Genomic DNA, 15,891 nt, shown 5'->3' with positions numbered 1-15,891 from the left:
TATAGTGGAAATGTGCTGCGTATTTCCGGCGGTAAACATGCTGAGTTTGCATCTCGAATTCGCTGTCTAAACAGGACATCGGTTCTTTTTATTTGCCATAATACAGTAACTTGCGTTCAAATAGAAATAAAAGCGGGTGTCATTCACATTATCGGAGAGCTGTGGAGGACCATTGCTACAGATCGTGTCTTGAATATTGCAGACATAGATTTTTATGAGAATGACATGTACGTTTGTGGATGCGATTCAAATAATGTCACATTGCTGAGGCCTGGTGGAAAATGGGCAAATTATTCAATCGTCAATTGTAAATTTAAGCCTAAAGCAGTGCTTGTTGACCGCAGAAAATCACTTATTTTCGTTGGGGGTTATAACAAAAACCATTTGCGTGTTTACAGAACATCTTAAGGGAATACGGTTCTTCGTATGGGGATGTTTCATGCACATTGCACACACTTTTTGACGGTTTAATCGATATAAAATATATTCAGTGCTTGCAACATTAGAGTGGTTTTTGCCTGACACTTTCGGTAGCTCTCTTGCGTGTATAGTACACGTATTCAATTTGCACGAAATACATGGACGATGAAATACGTCTCATTAGTAGCATATCCATCTTGGTAGCGTTTAAGTCTATCTGGCACCGGGTGATCCGTATGCAAACTACGGTGTATTCCACCTGTTGAATGTTTCATTTTACTATATAATTTGTTAGTGAATGCAATTTTTTTAGCATAATATGATTCAGTATTCGCATCGTATCAATAACTGTATTTATTTAGTTGCAAAAATATGTCGTATGTTTACAACAATTAGAGGCTGCTTAAATACAAAACTTTGTAATTCATGTTTCTATTGGTTTGTAGTTGAAATTGTTGCACGGTTTGGCAATTGGTTCCTTATCATTACTAAACAACTATGTTCTGCAATACAGTTTCTATCCTCCTGTTGCAGCAGGAGTTTCACTTTGTTTATATTTGTAATTCATTGAAATGTAGAAACACTCATCTTATTTCATGCTCATAGCATTAATGAACAAATTTCAATACGAATGCTTCGAATTATGTATTGTTTTACACAAAATATTCAAAATAAGGTATGAACTATTGTTCGTATAATCTTGCTTTTATTTTTTGAAAATGTAAAAATTAATCAGTTTACCGTTTAACAGTTATTTTCACTGAAGATGAAATTATGTGGTCTATGATCTCATGTTTCCTAAAGATATTAATAATGATGAAGTTAACTCCAACAAACTTAGGGTCATTGTGTCAGAACAATCTGGTATTCGAGTATTCTTGATAATTTTCGGGGACCTGATCTTTGCCATTCAGTTTGTATTTGCAAACGGTTACTAACACAATTAATAACCATTTAACGAAAAAAAGAAAATGTTTAAGCATACTTTCAAACATTTCATACTGCAAGTACATACACCTTCTTCAAAAACGAAAGCAAATATGATTGTTTAAGTGCTGTTACATAGGCGGCGATATCATGATCACGTTTAGAATAAATAAAAAAAAAACGTTTCATATAATTTGCAAACGTATGTTCGACTTCATATGCAATCATACTTAGTAAAAGCAAATTAATAAGAAATAAACAAATTTATAATGTTCATTATCACGTTTGGGTTCGCGTTGTATCGCTCATAGCACTATGTGATATTATTGTTTTTGTCATTTCAGTAGAAATGTTCTCATTATTGAATAGTAAGAATGTTTGTTTTGTTTCTTTCTATTTCAGGGCGAAAACAAGTTTCGTTTTGCAATAAAATAAGAGCCAGTATTCGTTTTTAATAAGATCTAAGTAAATATTTTCACAGAAGGTACCAGGGGCATCGTTGATGACGAAAATTACTTTAAATTACTAGAGAAAATACGACGTAAACTTGATCAGATGTCATTTAATAAAGATTATGTTGATGAAATTGATATTTCAAAACACTTTTTTGCATGATTTCTAAGATTGGATAACAAAACATCAAGTAAGCAAACCACGAAGTCTCAATATATTTTTGTATAATGCATACAAAGCATAATGTAATTAAGTATTGTGCTGTTCTGTTCTGATTTGTATCGCGGGTAAAATAACATTGTCAATTACTGCTTATGACCCCACACCAAGATCACAAAAACAATGTTTGCAGCGAGTAAAACAAAACAATACTGCCAATGAACAAAAGTTGATCTCTGAATGTAACAACCAAGGCCCAAAGTTCGCTTTGTTTATCGGCAAATGATTGATCCCCGTCAGCATGGCGTGATATTTGACGTAGGCAGTAGTGTTTATTGGCAGTATGTCCAGAAATGAAATTATTACATAACAAGTACATGTTGTTCATTTAACAAAGTTTTACAACAAAACACAGTTTTACAACAAAATCTAAACAGTAAATCGATCGTAAAAAAGGTTTACCGGTTAGCCCGTTACGTCTCCTTATTTTCAAACATACTTTCACAATATGCAGCATAAATATTGCACCGTATTATGTTCTATGACACATACGAGAACATCGGTACCGGTCGAACTCACATAAACATATGTTTCAAATATAAAATAAAAATACGACAAAACGACTTATATATAAAGCGACATTTTCGCCCCATAACTCACCACCGAGTGAAATATTAATAAAGCATGCGCCACCCATTCAAATGTCACAATACATAGTGAATGAAACTTGTCTCCAACCACCATGGAAGCAATGTGTCCGCCACATTAGAGAAACGCCCCAACCAGCACTGCGCCGAAATCCGTACTATCCCAAACCGACGGCTCCGTGAAGTCCAAGGTACATTCATAACATAGTGGTGATGCAAATACATGTATGGCAAGCTTACTTTGGTGATGCATGACGATATTCAATTCCGCCAATTCTGTTGAGTTCAAATTATCAGACCGACATTGCGACATGTGCGCTCTCATTAAACCCATGCAGTCAATATAGTTTATGTGCGTTGGTTTCCATGACTAATTCAAATACTGAAAATTACTGTAAAGGCTCAGCGTATTTAAAGTGTTTTAATGACCATACACGCACACTTGTATCATAAACGTCTTTCAGAAATAAGCTCTCAAATCCTTTCTATAAAACATATATTTAAACTTGCCGAAAATATTCTCTGTAGAAAAAATTAGCAATTAAGAATGTTAGCATAAAGCATAGTTTTGTTGGATGGCATGTTCAGTCTGCATTCTCTAATGGTTGCTGTTAGTTCTGTGTTGTCTCGAATCGGAGATCATCTTCTATGCTCACTGAAGCAGCTATTAGCCCTCCGTCATGTGGGTCCCTGTGTCGGTCTTGTCTCGACAGAATATGGTAGCCCACTGGTCCCTTACGGAAATTATATAGTTTGCCGCGAACACCTGCTGCGATCATGCCGCAAACATCAGGCGAACATGCCGCGAATGCTTGGATGAAATAGATAAAAGTAATCGCAGGATATTCGTTTGGTGTTCACTTTTCACATGCAAATTAGTTTTGCCGCGAACAGTTCCCGCGAACCTCATGCGAACATGCAGCGAACATGTTGTGACAAATATCCAGCAAACATGTTGCCGCAAACATCCCGCGAACAAGTTTCAGCGAACAATGAATATCTAGCAAACCCCTGCCCTTAAGGATTTTGTGCATGCCTGTTCATTGAATAACAAAATGACACAAAGAAAATTGCAAACATGCGATCTTGTCTTAGTATACCTGTAATTGATGTACATACATTCACTTGGATGGATTCTAATTTACATTCAGTGGATCCAAGAAGTGACAAAACTCTATCATCAATTTGTTCACATTGTCACTTCCTTAATCAAGCTGCAAACTGCACTTAGTGAAAATTCATGTGACAGCTGCTTTTAAACTTATATTTGCCATACTATAACCTCAAGTAACACATAAAAAAGGTCTACAATTATGGCATAAGAAGCATAAATTTAAAGGAATATTTAGAAATAATGAAAAGAACAAACCTTAATTCAGTTGTTGTTCTATTCCTAGACAGACTGCTGCAATTCTGTATGCATCACTCTTTAACAACACTTCATGTCACTTTCCAAATTATATCAATATACATTATTGTTTTAAGAAAGAGTTGGTAATGGGAAAACTCATGAACTGTACTTTTTGTGAAATTATAACTTCATTTTTACAACAAGTTTAACCTGCATATTTTCTACCAGCTCCAGTATTTCAATCTAAGAGGTAAACTTTCTGCATTTGAATTCAGCCAATCAGAAAAGGCTGTTATATGTTATAAACAAAAGATTAGCAGCAGGCAATCCAACATTTGGCGCAAACACAGGGCTTATCAGATGGTTTGTTAATTGAAAACCTAGACTTTAGTTTGATATTGAGAGAAGTCAGAGTGTACCACTGGCTAATATGCCGAGAACAGGGAGACAAATGTTCAACGTCCTTCAAGTCAATATGCCGCGAACAGTTTGCAAGAAGAACATTTTTCTAAGTTCTTCTGGCGAATAAGCCGCGACCTTTGGTCCTCCCGCGAACATCCCATGAACAAACATCAAATCAATCGCAGGATGTTTACGGCTCTCTCCTCATCTTAGAGCGAGAGAGAGAGGAGCGAGAGCGAGACAGAGAGAGAGAGCGAGCGAGAGAGAGAGAGAGAGAGAGAGAGAGAGAGAGAGAGCAGCAGAGCGTGTAGAGAGCGAGAGAGTAGAGAAGCGAGCGAGAGAGAGAGAGAGGGAGAGGAGAGACGAGAGAAGAGATAGAGGAGAGAGAGGCGAGAGAGAGCAGAGCAGAGCGGAGCGCGAGCGAGCAGCGAGAGCGAGAGGCGCGCGAGATGCCACTTCTATCTCTCTCTCTCATTATCTCTCCTCTCATCTATCTCTCCTCTCTCTCTCTCTCTCTCTCTCTCTCTCTCTCTCTCTCTCTCTCTCTCTCTCTCTCTATCTCTCTCTCTCTCGATCGATCGATCGATCGATCGATCGAAGATGCAACTGTTGAGCCAGCTCTCTTTTCCTAAACTGATGTTGGGTTTGAGTTTTGATAGTATAAGCCAAAATGGTTGCCTGTTTGCCCGAATGCTTTGGAAATCGACTGCCATTACCCTGGACGTGGATATTCAGCTGGGGCTGTTTTCGCTGGCAATGTTTTTGTGAACAAGGTGATCATTTTCGGAGACCCTATCGATATGTCGAGGGATGACATGCTACTGTAAGATTGGTAAGTAGAAGCAAGTCATTCAGAGTATGGGCCACTGAAAACGCTGTACGAGTTGTTTGTTGCAATGGATGTTCCCAGTGAGCTTGTCATTTTGTCTCAAAGATGGTAGTGGAAAAGTGCGTAAGTAAGGGAATCCGCAGCTGGTGCAGATTCAACTGACATGCAAAGTGACGCATCATGTTAATGCATCGTGTATGAAAACAACCATCCAAATTATCACCGGCCGGGCCACGCTGGTTACTCTTAACAGGGAGGCTACATTCCCTGCACGGAAAGCGATACTTTAGTCCTGGGTATGGATGGCTGTCCCGCTTTCATTTTGCACGTGTATTGTCAATCTCTTGTACGACGGTACCATTTAACTTACGCACTTGGAACGACGATTCTGTATGAAGATTGGCTTGTAGTAATGAAACGACAAAGGGCGTAACAATTTGAGTGAGACAATGGGGGACGAATCAAGTTCTACGACTTGGTACCCGGCGCGAAACAACAACACGAAAGTCTCAACCTACTTAGCAGACAGCTTGGATGTAAGTTCGATCCCGTATTTTAAAACAAACAAATTTCTATTTAAAGTAAATAGCGGCACGTAGTAAATATATTAAATTTCTCTTGATCTTAAATAAGTTGGTTGCAACACATTTTCGCGATGGTGGTTATTCGTACCCAAAGACGTTCCTTCAAATTTCAGAATCGCATCACGAAATGGCCCAGTTATCAGATGTTTTAGAATCATGCTACGATCTTGACGAAAAGTTGTCTTCTAGTACAGATGAATATCATGAGAAGATATTGAAACATTTGGAAAAAATAGAGAGCAGCAAACCATATGTATTACACGAAATCCCAGAAGGTATTTATCCTCGAGTCACCCGTTTCGGTCGATGTTACAAGTAATCGCAAAAAATCTATGATCGACTGAAATAGATGACCGACAGAAGCAGATTACTGGACGATATAACCCTATTTGACGCCTCTAAGCAGTCTGTTGAAGTTTTGTTGCCCTTGTAGTGAAATAAGGTCACTTCCAACAGCCTTGCTGTTGGGCTAGCTGTTTAGCGACGCGGTTAGAGTGTCTGACTACAACTCTGGAGGTCGTGGGTTCAATCCCCGGCCTGAGCTCAGTATTTTAACATTAATGGCAACGAGGCAAAAAGAATTGTGAATGCGGGAATGGGTCTGAGCTGTTTAATGGTTTCTGGGAGGGCCATGCGGATGCAAGACATGCTGTAGCGGGCGTGTCTGGGCCTTGAAACATTAAAAGGGGGAGGAGTGTAGTGAAATAAGGTCACTTCCAACAGCTTTGCTGTTGGGCTAGCTCTTTAGCAACGCGGTTAGAGTGTCTGACTACAACTGTGGAGGTCGTGGGTTCAACCCTCGGCCTGAGCTCAGTATTTTCACATTACTCTAACGAGGGATATAGGTCATTAATATTTTATTGTCCCCTACCAGTGAAACCACAGGGGACTTAAGTTATGGTTTGTGCTCAGTGTGTCTGTCTGTGAGTCTGTATGTCACAATTTTCTTGATCCTGCGATTACTTTAAAAGTTCTTCATATTTTTTCAGCAAACTTGAAACATGGACAGATGGCAATATGGAGATTATGCACGTCATTTCATTGTGTTCCTACATCAAGAATTTTGGTTGCTATGGCAACAAATAGACTATAAATATTGCTTAAAATGGTGGATCCTGCGATAACTTTAAAAGTGGCTGGGAATGAGATTTTGACCCATTTGGCGCTGATGTCGTTTCCGAGAAAAACAACTTTAACCTGTGACTACCGTTTCGCGTACTTTGTCAATCCACTTTTTGCGATAAATCAATGTTTTATTTTGAAGCATAAGGTAATTAAGTAAGTGGAACAATACTTTTCTGTATTTTCTTTTTGTTTTTAAATGGTTTAAATTAACCGCAGCTTATTTAACATTGAAACAGTAGGGCACAGTTCGACATTGATCTAATTTTCAGATAAACTGCCTGCTTTTTATAAGGTGAGTTTTTCTTACTTTTTGAGTTGTTTTGCTTCAACAAATTTCAAATTTGTTTGTAAAATGAATCTTTTCCATCAATCATGGTGTGTGTATGAGCCATGGGAAGATTTCAGAAAATATTTCTTGACTTTGTCAAGTTTGTGTGTTTTGCCCGAAACGGCGAAAGTTGTCAAAGTCAAAAACACTTCTTAATTAAACATTTGTTGTTGAACTTTTCTTTTATGACAGTAATAACATTTCTTTGAAAATTTTAGTGCATATATTCCCCTTATAGTATTCTTCTATCACGTTATGTACTTTAAGAGATTTGTCAAACAGTTGAACAGTTGACAGCAGACAAACTGTGAACTGAAATAATAGGGTTGTTTAATCAAATTTCCTTTGCAAAACTTTGTGCAATCACACAATAGCATGTAAGCAATACAAATTTCATTGGTAGTGACTACACAATCAATTTGTCAGCAATGTGATTAATTCTATTTGATGATGGTTTATACGTATAATTGTTTATGTTTCTTTTCTTGTCAGATTTTCTAGTTGCTTATGACCCATATAAATAGTAGTGTTCATTATCAAGTTGAAAATATTTAAATTATTGTTTTTAACTACAACTCTTTGTTCATGTATTTCAGCCAAAAATACAGATTGGGCGCAATGATAAAGTGCGAACACCAAAAGATGTGCTCATTATTATCAGGTATGATATGACCATGTAAATAATTTTAAATTAACACCCAACTGAGCACCTTTGTACGGTTTTCAACCCATAATCTATAAGTGCTGGAACATCTTGTATTTAGTAGGACTGCTGTACTGGAAGTAAAACAAGACTTACAAACTTCATTGTTTACCTTATCTGTGTTAAACTTTTGAACATTACATTTCCTGTAATTAAAAAAAAGAATATTTTATGCAAAGGATTTTTTTTTAACACATATTTATGTATTTAAAGAAAAATGTATTATGTTTCAGGATCGACAACAGTTTACGCTTTTGATGAAGCAGACTTTCCAAGGAAGAGATCAGCGTGTAACCAGAAAAGTTCATCTTTGTCTTCAACTCTATGGTGACAACAATTAATACATGTATGATAAAGTAATTAATAAGCATTATACTTTAAATTAATGTTTTAATTTAGCACATTGACTATGTTTATTTCTCTGTGCATGTTATAAGGGTTCGAGTGAATTATGTACGAAACAATAATATTTTTTATCTTGATAATATCAATTGATTAATAATTTGTTGTGTTATTTTCACAAAAATTAAGTTTAAAAAGAAACATAACAATGAAGACAAATATTGCATGTTATATTGATTGTTACAAATTTCAATTAATTGTGGAAAAGTGTGCGGTCTCCATTGTGTGATGTAGTATTATTTATCATTGCAGATCATCGAATATACATTTTGCCAATCCTGGTGAAACCCGAGCTTACCAAGTTTACATCTTAACTGTCTGTTTGGACATTGTGTGTGGACAATATATTGTGTTGTGACTGACTGTTTTATAACAGATAAAGTGTTTTATTCCAGACTTAACAGGTCATTTTTCATCAACGGATAACACAAATACAATTTTATTGAAACGCATGAATTTGTAGTACATAATATCAACATTGTGTATCTTATGCTGTTTTTTTAAACAGTCTGTGATCCATAAGTAACCATATTAAGCATGTTAAGTAATTAAAGTATGTTTAAGGAATATAATGTATACATTTTTGTTGTTTCTGCAAACTAAGTCAGATAAATGAAAATCTGTTTTATGATTAACGATGAACAACTCACTCATAGTGATATCACTATAAAATATTCTGTACAGTATAATAAATATATTGTATTGTATGCCTGATATGTGTTCTAAAAATAATATCACTAATGCTGTTGTAGTTCATATTGACATCAAGATAATTATGTGCTGTAAACATTTGTGTTTATGTAATGTGTACATTTATATTACTTTTGACCATTAATCTATGATGATATGTGCCATTAAATATGTACTGCTAATTGCTAATTTTTTTTATGCCCCCAGAACATAGGTTCTTGGTGCATATTAAAATCGCACCGTCAGTCAGTCAGTTAGTCCGTCCGGATTAGTTTCCGCTCAATAAGTCGAGCAATTGTCATCAGATCTTTACCAAACTTCATGAATATGTGTTAGGCTATAACATCTAGGTCAAGTTCGATAATCAGCAAAATTGACCCAGACACTCCTGAGTTACGGTCCTTGAATTATTGTAAAATTGGGATTTTCTCGTTTCCGCTCAATAACTCGAGCAAATGTCTTAGGATCTTCACCAAACTTCATGAAAATGTGTTAGGCGATAAGATCTAGGTCAATTTCGATAACACTCCTGAGTTATGGCCCTTGAAATATTGTAAAATTGTTTTTTTTTAGCTCACCTGATTGATCAGGTGAGCTTTTATGACCGGTCTTTGTCCGTCGTATGTCCGTCCGTCCGTTAACATTTGCTTGTAAACACTCTAGAGGCCACATTTCTAGTCCCATCTTCTTGAAACTTGGTCAGAAGCTTTGTCCCAATGAAATCTCGGCCGAGTTCGAAACTGGGTTATGCCGGGTCAAAAACTTGGTCACTAGGTCAAAAAAAGAAAAACCTTGTAAACACTGTAGAAGTCACATTTCATGCCCAATCTTCATGTAACTTTGTCAAAATGTTTGTATTAATGATATCTTGGTTGAGTTCAAAAGTGGTTCCGATTCGTTGAAAAACATGGCCGCCTGTGGGCGGGGCAGTTTTCCTTATTTGGCTTTAGAGAAACCTTGTAAACACTCTAGAAGTCAGAATTTTTGCCCAATCATCATGAAAGTTGGTCAAAACATTGGTTCAATTGATATCTCTAACGAGTTTGAAAATGGTCAGGATTGGTGAAAAAACATGGCCGCCAGTGGGCAGGGCATTTTTCTCATGAAAACATGTGAACACAGTAGAAGTCACATTTTTGGCCCAATTTTCATGAAATTTGCTCAGAAGATTTGCTTCGTTGATACGAGAGTTGAGTTCAAAAATGGTTCTGGTCAGTTGAATAACATGGCTGCTGGGAGTGGGGCAGTTTTCTCATTATGCCCCCCCCCCCCCCTTTCGAAGAAGAGGGGGTATATTGTTTTGCTCATTGTCGGTCCGTCGGTCCACCAGATGGTTTCCGGATGATAACTCAAGAGCGCTTATGCCAAGGATCATGTAACTTCATGGGTACATTGATCATGACTCGCAGATGACCCCTATAGATTTTCAGGTCACTAGGTCAAAGGTCACGATGACCCGAAATAGTAAAATGGTTTCCAGATGATAACTCAACAACGCTTATGCCTAGGATCATAAAACTTCATAGATACATTGATCATGACTTGCAGATGACCCTATTGATTTTCAGGTCACTAGGTTAAAGGTCAAGGTCACGGTGACCTAAAGCAGTAAAATGGTTTCAGGATGATAACTCAAGAACGCTTATGCCTAGGATCATGAAACTTCATAGATACATTGATCATGACTCGCAGATAACCCCTATTGATTTTCAGGTCACTGGGTCAAGGTCACGATGACCCGAAATAGTAAAATGGTTTCAGGATGATAGCTCAAAAACGCTTAGGCCTAGGATCATGAAACTTCATAGCTACATTGATCATGACTCGCAGATGACCCCTATTGATTTTCAGGTCACTAGGTCAAAGGTTAAGGTCAAGGTGACCCAAAATAGTAAAATGGTTTCCAGATGATAACTCAAGAACACTTATGCCTAGGATTATGAAACTCCATAGGTACATTGATCATGACTTGAAGATCACCCCTATTGATTTTCAGGTCACTAGGTCAAAGGTCACGGTCATGGTGACCTGAAATAGTAAAATGGTTTCTGGATGATAACTCAAGAACGCTTATGCCTAGGATCATGAAACTTCATAGGTACAATGATTATGACTTGCAGATGACCCCTTTTGATTTTCAGGTCAAAGGTCAAGGTCAAGCTGAAATAGTAAAATGGTTTCTGGATGATTACTCAAGAACGCTTATGCCTAGGTTCATGAAACTTCATAGGTATATTGATCATGACTCGCAGATAACCTGTATTGATTATCAGGTCACTAGGTCAAAGGTCAAGGTCACAGTGCCAAAAAACGTATTCACACAAGGTCACTGTGACTCAACTTAGAAAAATGGTTTCCGGATGATAACTCAATAATGCTTACGCCTAGGATCATGAAACTTCATAGGTACATTGATCATGACTCGCTGATGAAATAATGATGAAACTTGACCAGCATGTTTGTCTGGACAATATCTAGGTCAAGTTTGACATATGGTAAAGATTAAATGAACTGACTCCTCTCAGGTGAGCAAACTAGGGCCATCTTGGCCCTCTTGTTTATCGTTTCCGCTCAAAATCTCGAGCAAATGTCATAGGATCTCCACCAAACTTCATGAAAATGTGTAAGGTCATAAGATCTCGTTTCCGCTCAATAACTCAAGCAATTGTCATCGGATCTACACCAAACTTCATAAAAATTAGTAAGGCAATACAATCTAGGTTAAGTTCGATAATCGGCCAAATTGACCAAGACACTCCTGAGTTACAGCCCTTGAATCATCGAAAAACTGAGTTTGTTCTCGTTTCCACTCAATAACTCAAGCAATTGTCATCGGATCTTCACCAAACCTCATAAAAATGTGTAAAATTGCGTTTCCGCTAATAACTTATATGTCGCTTCAGATGTAAATTTCATATTTGGTATGCATGTGTATATGGACAAGACCTTTGGTTGCGCACACAAATTTCGACCCCTTTGACCTTGACCTTGAACTTAGGGTCCGTGTTTTGGTTTCAAAATCTGCATTTAGGTTTTGAAAAAGCATTTTTTGGGGGCATATGTCTTCCGATGGAGACTACTCTTGTTTTGTTGAAAATCATGTTTATGAACCTCTACATATGAAATGAGGTAATTTTGTTTTCTATCTACACTTATGCTAAGATTAATAATATATCAACTATAAATATATTGTTGATAACATATAGCATTTATATGCAATTGAAAATGTACTGTTTCCATATCAACTGTTAACTTAATTAATTTTGTCTAATCAATTTTATAAATTGTTAAACAAAATAGAAAAATAGCTTAATAAAACAAAAAATGTCTGGCAGTATAGATGCACAACATAAATTTTGTCATGAGCAGTTCTTCATTTTAGTTCCAAGTTCGTAGCTGTACAAAATGTTGATTTTTCCAGAAAATGTGCATACATTTTTTATTATAAACATGTTTATGATATTCCATATCTGTTTAGGGCATTTTTTTTGTGCTGTTATGTTTTTGTCTTAAATTCTTTAAAATGGTAATAAATATGAAAAAAAGAACATTTTTGTTTCCATGGCAACCATGAGTACATATTTATGATTTATTCTACTACTATTAATTTTGTGTTTTGTAACTGATTATGATTATGGACATAGGCAAATAATGGAGTTAATATCAACACAAAGTGAACTGATCAACACATGTACTGATACTTAGTGAATTAAAACGTCATTTCATGAAAAACGGAACTATTAAAAAAGAATCAGCATTTATGACATGAAACACAAAAAATGGCATAACTTCGTCATTTTTATGAATTGGATGCTCAAAATTTGGATTTTGATTTGTCACATGTAGCACTTTCATAATATATGCTTAACTGAAAGAGTCATTTTTTTACCAGATAGGTCAAAATCTCGTTCCCAGCCACATTTTAATCTCCATATTGCCATCTATGCATGTTACAAGTTTCATGAAAAAATATGAAGAACTTTTAAAGTTATCGCAGGATCCACCATTTTAAGCAATATTTATAGTCTATTTGTTGCCATAGCAACCAAAATTCTTGATGTAGGAACACAATGAAATGACGTGCATAATCTCCATATTGCCATCTGTCCATGTATTAAGTTTGTATAGTATAGCAACAAATAGACTAGAAATATTGCTGAAAATGGTGTAGTTTCAACGGTAGGGGAGCATATTGCTTTACAATAGTCTTGTTTCAGTACACATTAACCTTTTTTACACATTTAAAATGCAATTAATTGTGTTACTATATTGGAGTTTTAAAGGCTATATTTCCAACCCTTAGATGCTGATGAGCAGCAAACAGCATAAAACTTGAACAGACTGCGAGTTTCTTGTTTTATGCTGTTTGCACATAGCCATTTTAACTTTGCTTCTGAATGGGAAAGGGTTACCTAAAGTAAAAAGTATTCAAAGTTTTATCAAATGAGCTTTATTAAAATCTTTTGTCAGAATGCTAAACAAGTGAAATTGAAAGTGAAGATAGGGCCTACAAAATCCCATTAAACAATAATTTACCCTACACAACTTTGTTTATATAGAATGACTTAATCAGATATCTTTTGATTAATCATTGCGTGTAAAGATTCTGAAAATAAAGCAAAGTTGCAAAGTTGTTTTTTGTAATGCATTTCGTATAACAAAATCAACAAAGCTTATTTCAAAGCTTTGCAGCCCAGACAATTTTAAATTTAAAACATGATTGTTTGACCTTCAAAATGTAAAATATTAAAAAGCCTTTAGTTTTTTTAGTTTCTATCAATGTTATTTGTAGTGTGCACGTCTTTTGAAGAAAGTGAAACAAATTTCCAGTTATGCTGAAATTGACGCAGAGTTTCCCATTCAAACCGTTTTTTTTATCATTCCCAAAATGGTAAGGAAAAAGGTTAAATATTTGTACACAAGTACTGGCATATATTGTAACCAACTTTGGCAAGACCAAAACAGATTATTAAGGGCATCTAAAGCTAGCAAAAATTGTCAAAATTCTGCTTATTTACATGCTCTATTTGTAATTATTAATTAACAACCATAAAAAAGAGGTGGAATATTCTTTTAAAATATATCATTGCCGTCTGGCTTTCTTCCCATGATACTACATAAAAAGGAGTGGCATAATTGATCACCATATTTTTAATTGATAGGTTTTGTTGGACAAGTTTGGTAGATTCTAACAGCTTCCCTATATTCTGGCAGTGTTCTGGAGCGGAAGCACCGACAGCCAGCAATTTCACCGGTTATATTCTATCTAGATGCCGGCTACTTTCCCCAAAATATCAATTGAAATGGTGCAAATACACCAGTTTTATTGCTAAGTTGCTGGCTTCTTTGAAAATATAACTGGCTTCTGCAATTTTTCTGGAGAACACTGATTTTGGCATGTTCTGAAGATTCTTACAGATTCTGTAGATACAGACAAGTTCTGTGTATTCTAAGAGGTGCTGTATATGCTGACATGTTCTGTATATTCTGACAGGTTCTGTATGCTCTGTATATTCTGACAGTCTCTATTAGTTTCTGACATGTTCTGTAGATTTTGACATATTCTATTAGATTCTGACAGGCTCTGTATATTCTAGTTGGTTCAGGTACATACCGAAATGTTCTGTAGATTCTGCCAGGCTCTGTAAGTTCTGACATGTTCTGTAGATTCTGAAATGTTCTATAGATTCTGACATGTTCCGTAGATTCTGACATGTTCCGTAGATTCTGAAATTTTCTGTAGATTAATTCTGACCTGTTCTGTAGATTCTGACCTGTTCTGTAGATTCTGATGATCTTGTTCTTTAAAAGATCATTGTCAAGTCCACTTGGTTCATGCAATTAAAACAACGCTTTATTATCATTTAATATTTCTATTTATACATGTTTTTTTAGATGCAGAATGGCTGAACACGTCCGGAGCTCTCAGTCTTCATGGCAACCTTAAGGGCAAACTGGTAGTCCTGGATTTCTTCACATACTGCTGCATAAACTGCATGCACATTCTGCCAGATCTAGAGGCACTAGAGGAGAAATTCTCCGTTGAAGATGGCGTCGCAGTTGTCGGAGTGCATTCAGCCAAATTCAAAAACGAGAAAGTCTCTTCGAACATTCTCAGCGCTATACTGCGCTACAACATCCACCATCCTGTGGTCAATGACAGCCAGGCTGTGCTGTGGAAGGCCCTACAGATTGCTTGTTGGCCAACACTGGTCATTGTCGGACCTGATGGTAAAACTTAGTACCTGGTCTGTGTTTGTATAATTGTAAGTTTATGAAGTACATCAGCGGCTGAGGTTGCGTAATGTGTGAATCTGGGGTGTGTTCCAGTATTCTTTCCTTATAAACTTACTAGGCTTATGAGAGTTTGGAAAAAAAGGAAATGTAACTGTTATTTATAAAACTATATAGTTTTACTTAGCTATTCAAATTTGGTGTTCTTTCCTGTGGGGGAACCTGAAGGACCCATCAGATATCCCACCTGTTCAGTATGGTGATTGGGGGAACCTGAAGGACCCATCAGATATTCCACCTGTCCAGTATGGTGACTGGGGGAACCTGAAGGACCCATCAGATATCCCTCCTGTACTGTATGGTGAGTGGGGGAACCTGAAGGACCCATCAGATATCCCACCTGTCCTGTATGGTGACCAACAACCAAACATGCTCTGGAACAGGGTTTTAACTCGGGTAACCTAGGTGAGCAGAATGTGTACCAACCAATGTGCTAACAGGACAGCCTTGGATGTCTGACTCCCCCCTTGGACAACTTAAATACAGTTCCAGACAAATAAATATCAAATCTGTTAGTCTGATGGGTCTACTAGAACATGTCAAGGTGTTTTTTTTTGCGTTTTTTTTTTACGTCATG

General features: G+C 36.6%; 1 protein-coding gene and 1 long non-coding RNA gene across 2 annotated transcripts in view; both read left to right on the top strand.

Annotated features, from left to right (window-relative positions):
• Positions 1–5,459: 5,459 nt before the first annotated feature.
• LOC127841813 (NHL repeat-containing protein 2-like) overlaps positions 5,460–15,891 on the top strand; it is a 33,411-nt gene continuing 22,979 nt past the window's right edge. Inside the window, exons 1-3 of the mRNA XM_052370923.1 lie at positions 5,460–5,724; positions 5,886–6,047; positions 14,916–15,251. Of these exons, the coding sequence (XP_052226883.1) occupies positions 5,900–6,047; positions 14,916–15,251 (484 nt within the window). The 5' untranslated portion in view covers positions 5,460–5,724; positions 5,886–5,899. The remainder of the gene's footprint in view (positions 5,725–5,885; positions 6,048–14,915; positions 15,252–15,891) is intronic.
• LOC127841814 (uncharacterized) lies at positions 7,233–12,504 on the top strand. The gene is made up of 3 exons (XR_008031342.1): positions 7,233–7,886; positions 8,162–8,274; positions 8,583–12,504. It is a non-coding gene; the product is annotated as an uncharacterized LOC127841814 (long non-coding RNA).

Source organism: Dreissena polymorpha, chromosome 8 (genome assembly GCF_020536995.1).
Source record: "Dreissena polymorpha isolate Duluth1 chromosome 8, UMN_Dpol_1.0, whole genome shotgun sequence".
Taxonomy (NCBI): Eukaryota; Metazoa; Mollusca; class Bivalvia; order Myida; family Dreissenidae; genus Dreissena; species Dreissena polymorpha.
Note: the sequence above shows the minus strand (reverse complement) of the source record. Positions and strands in the feature narration are given on the sequence as shown.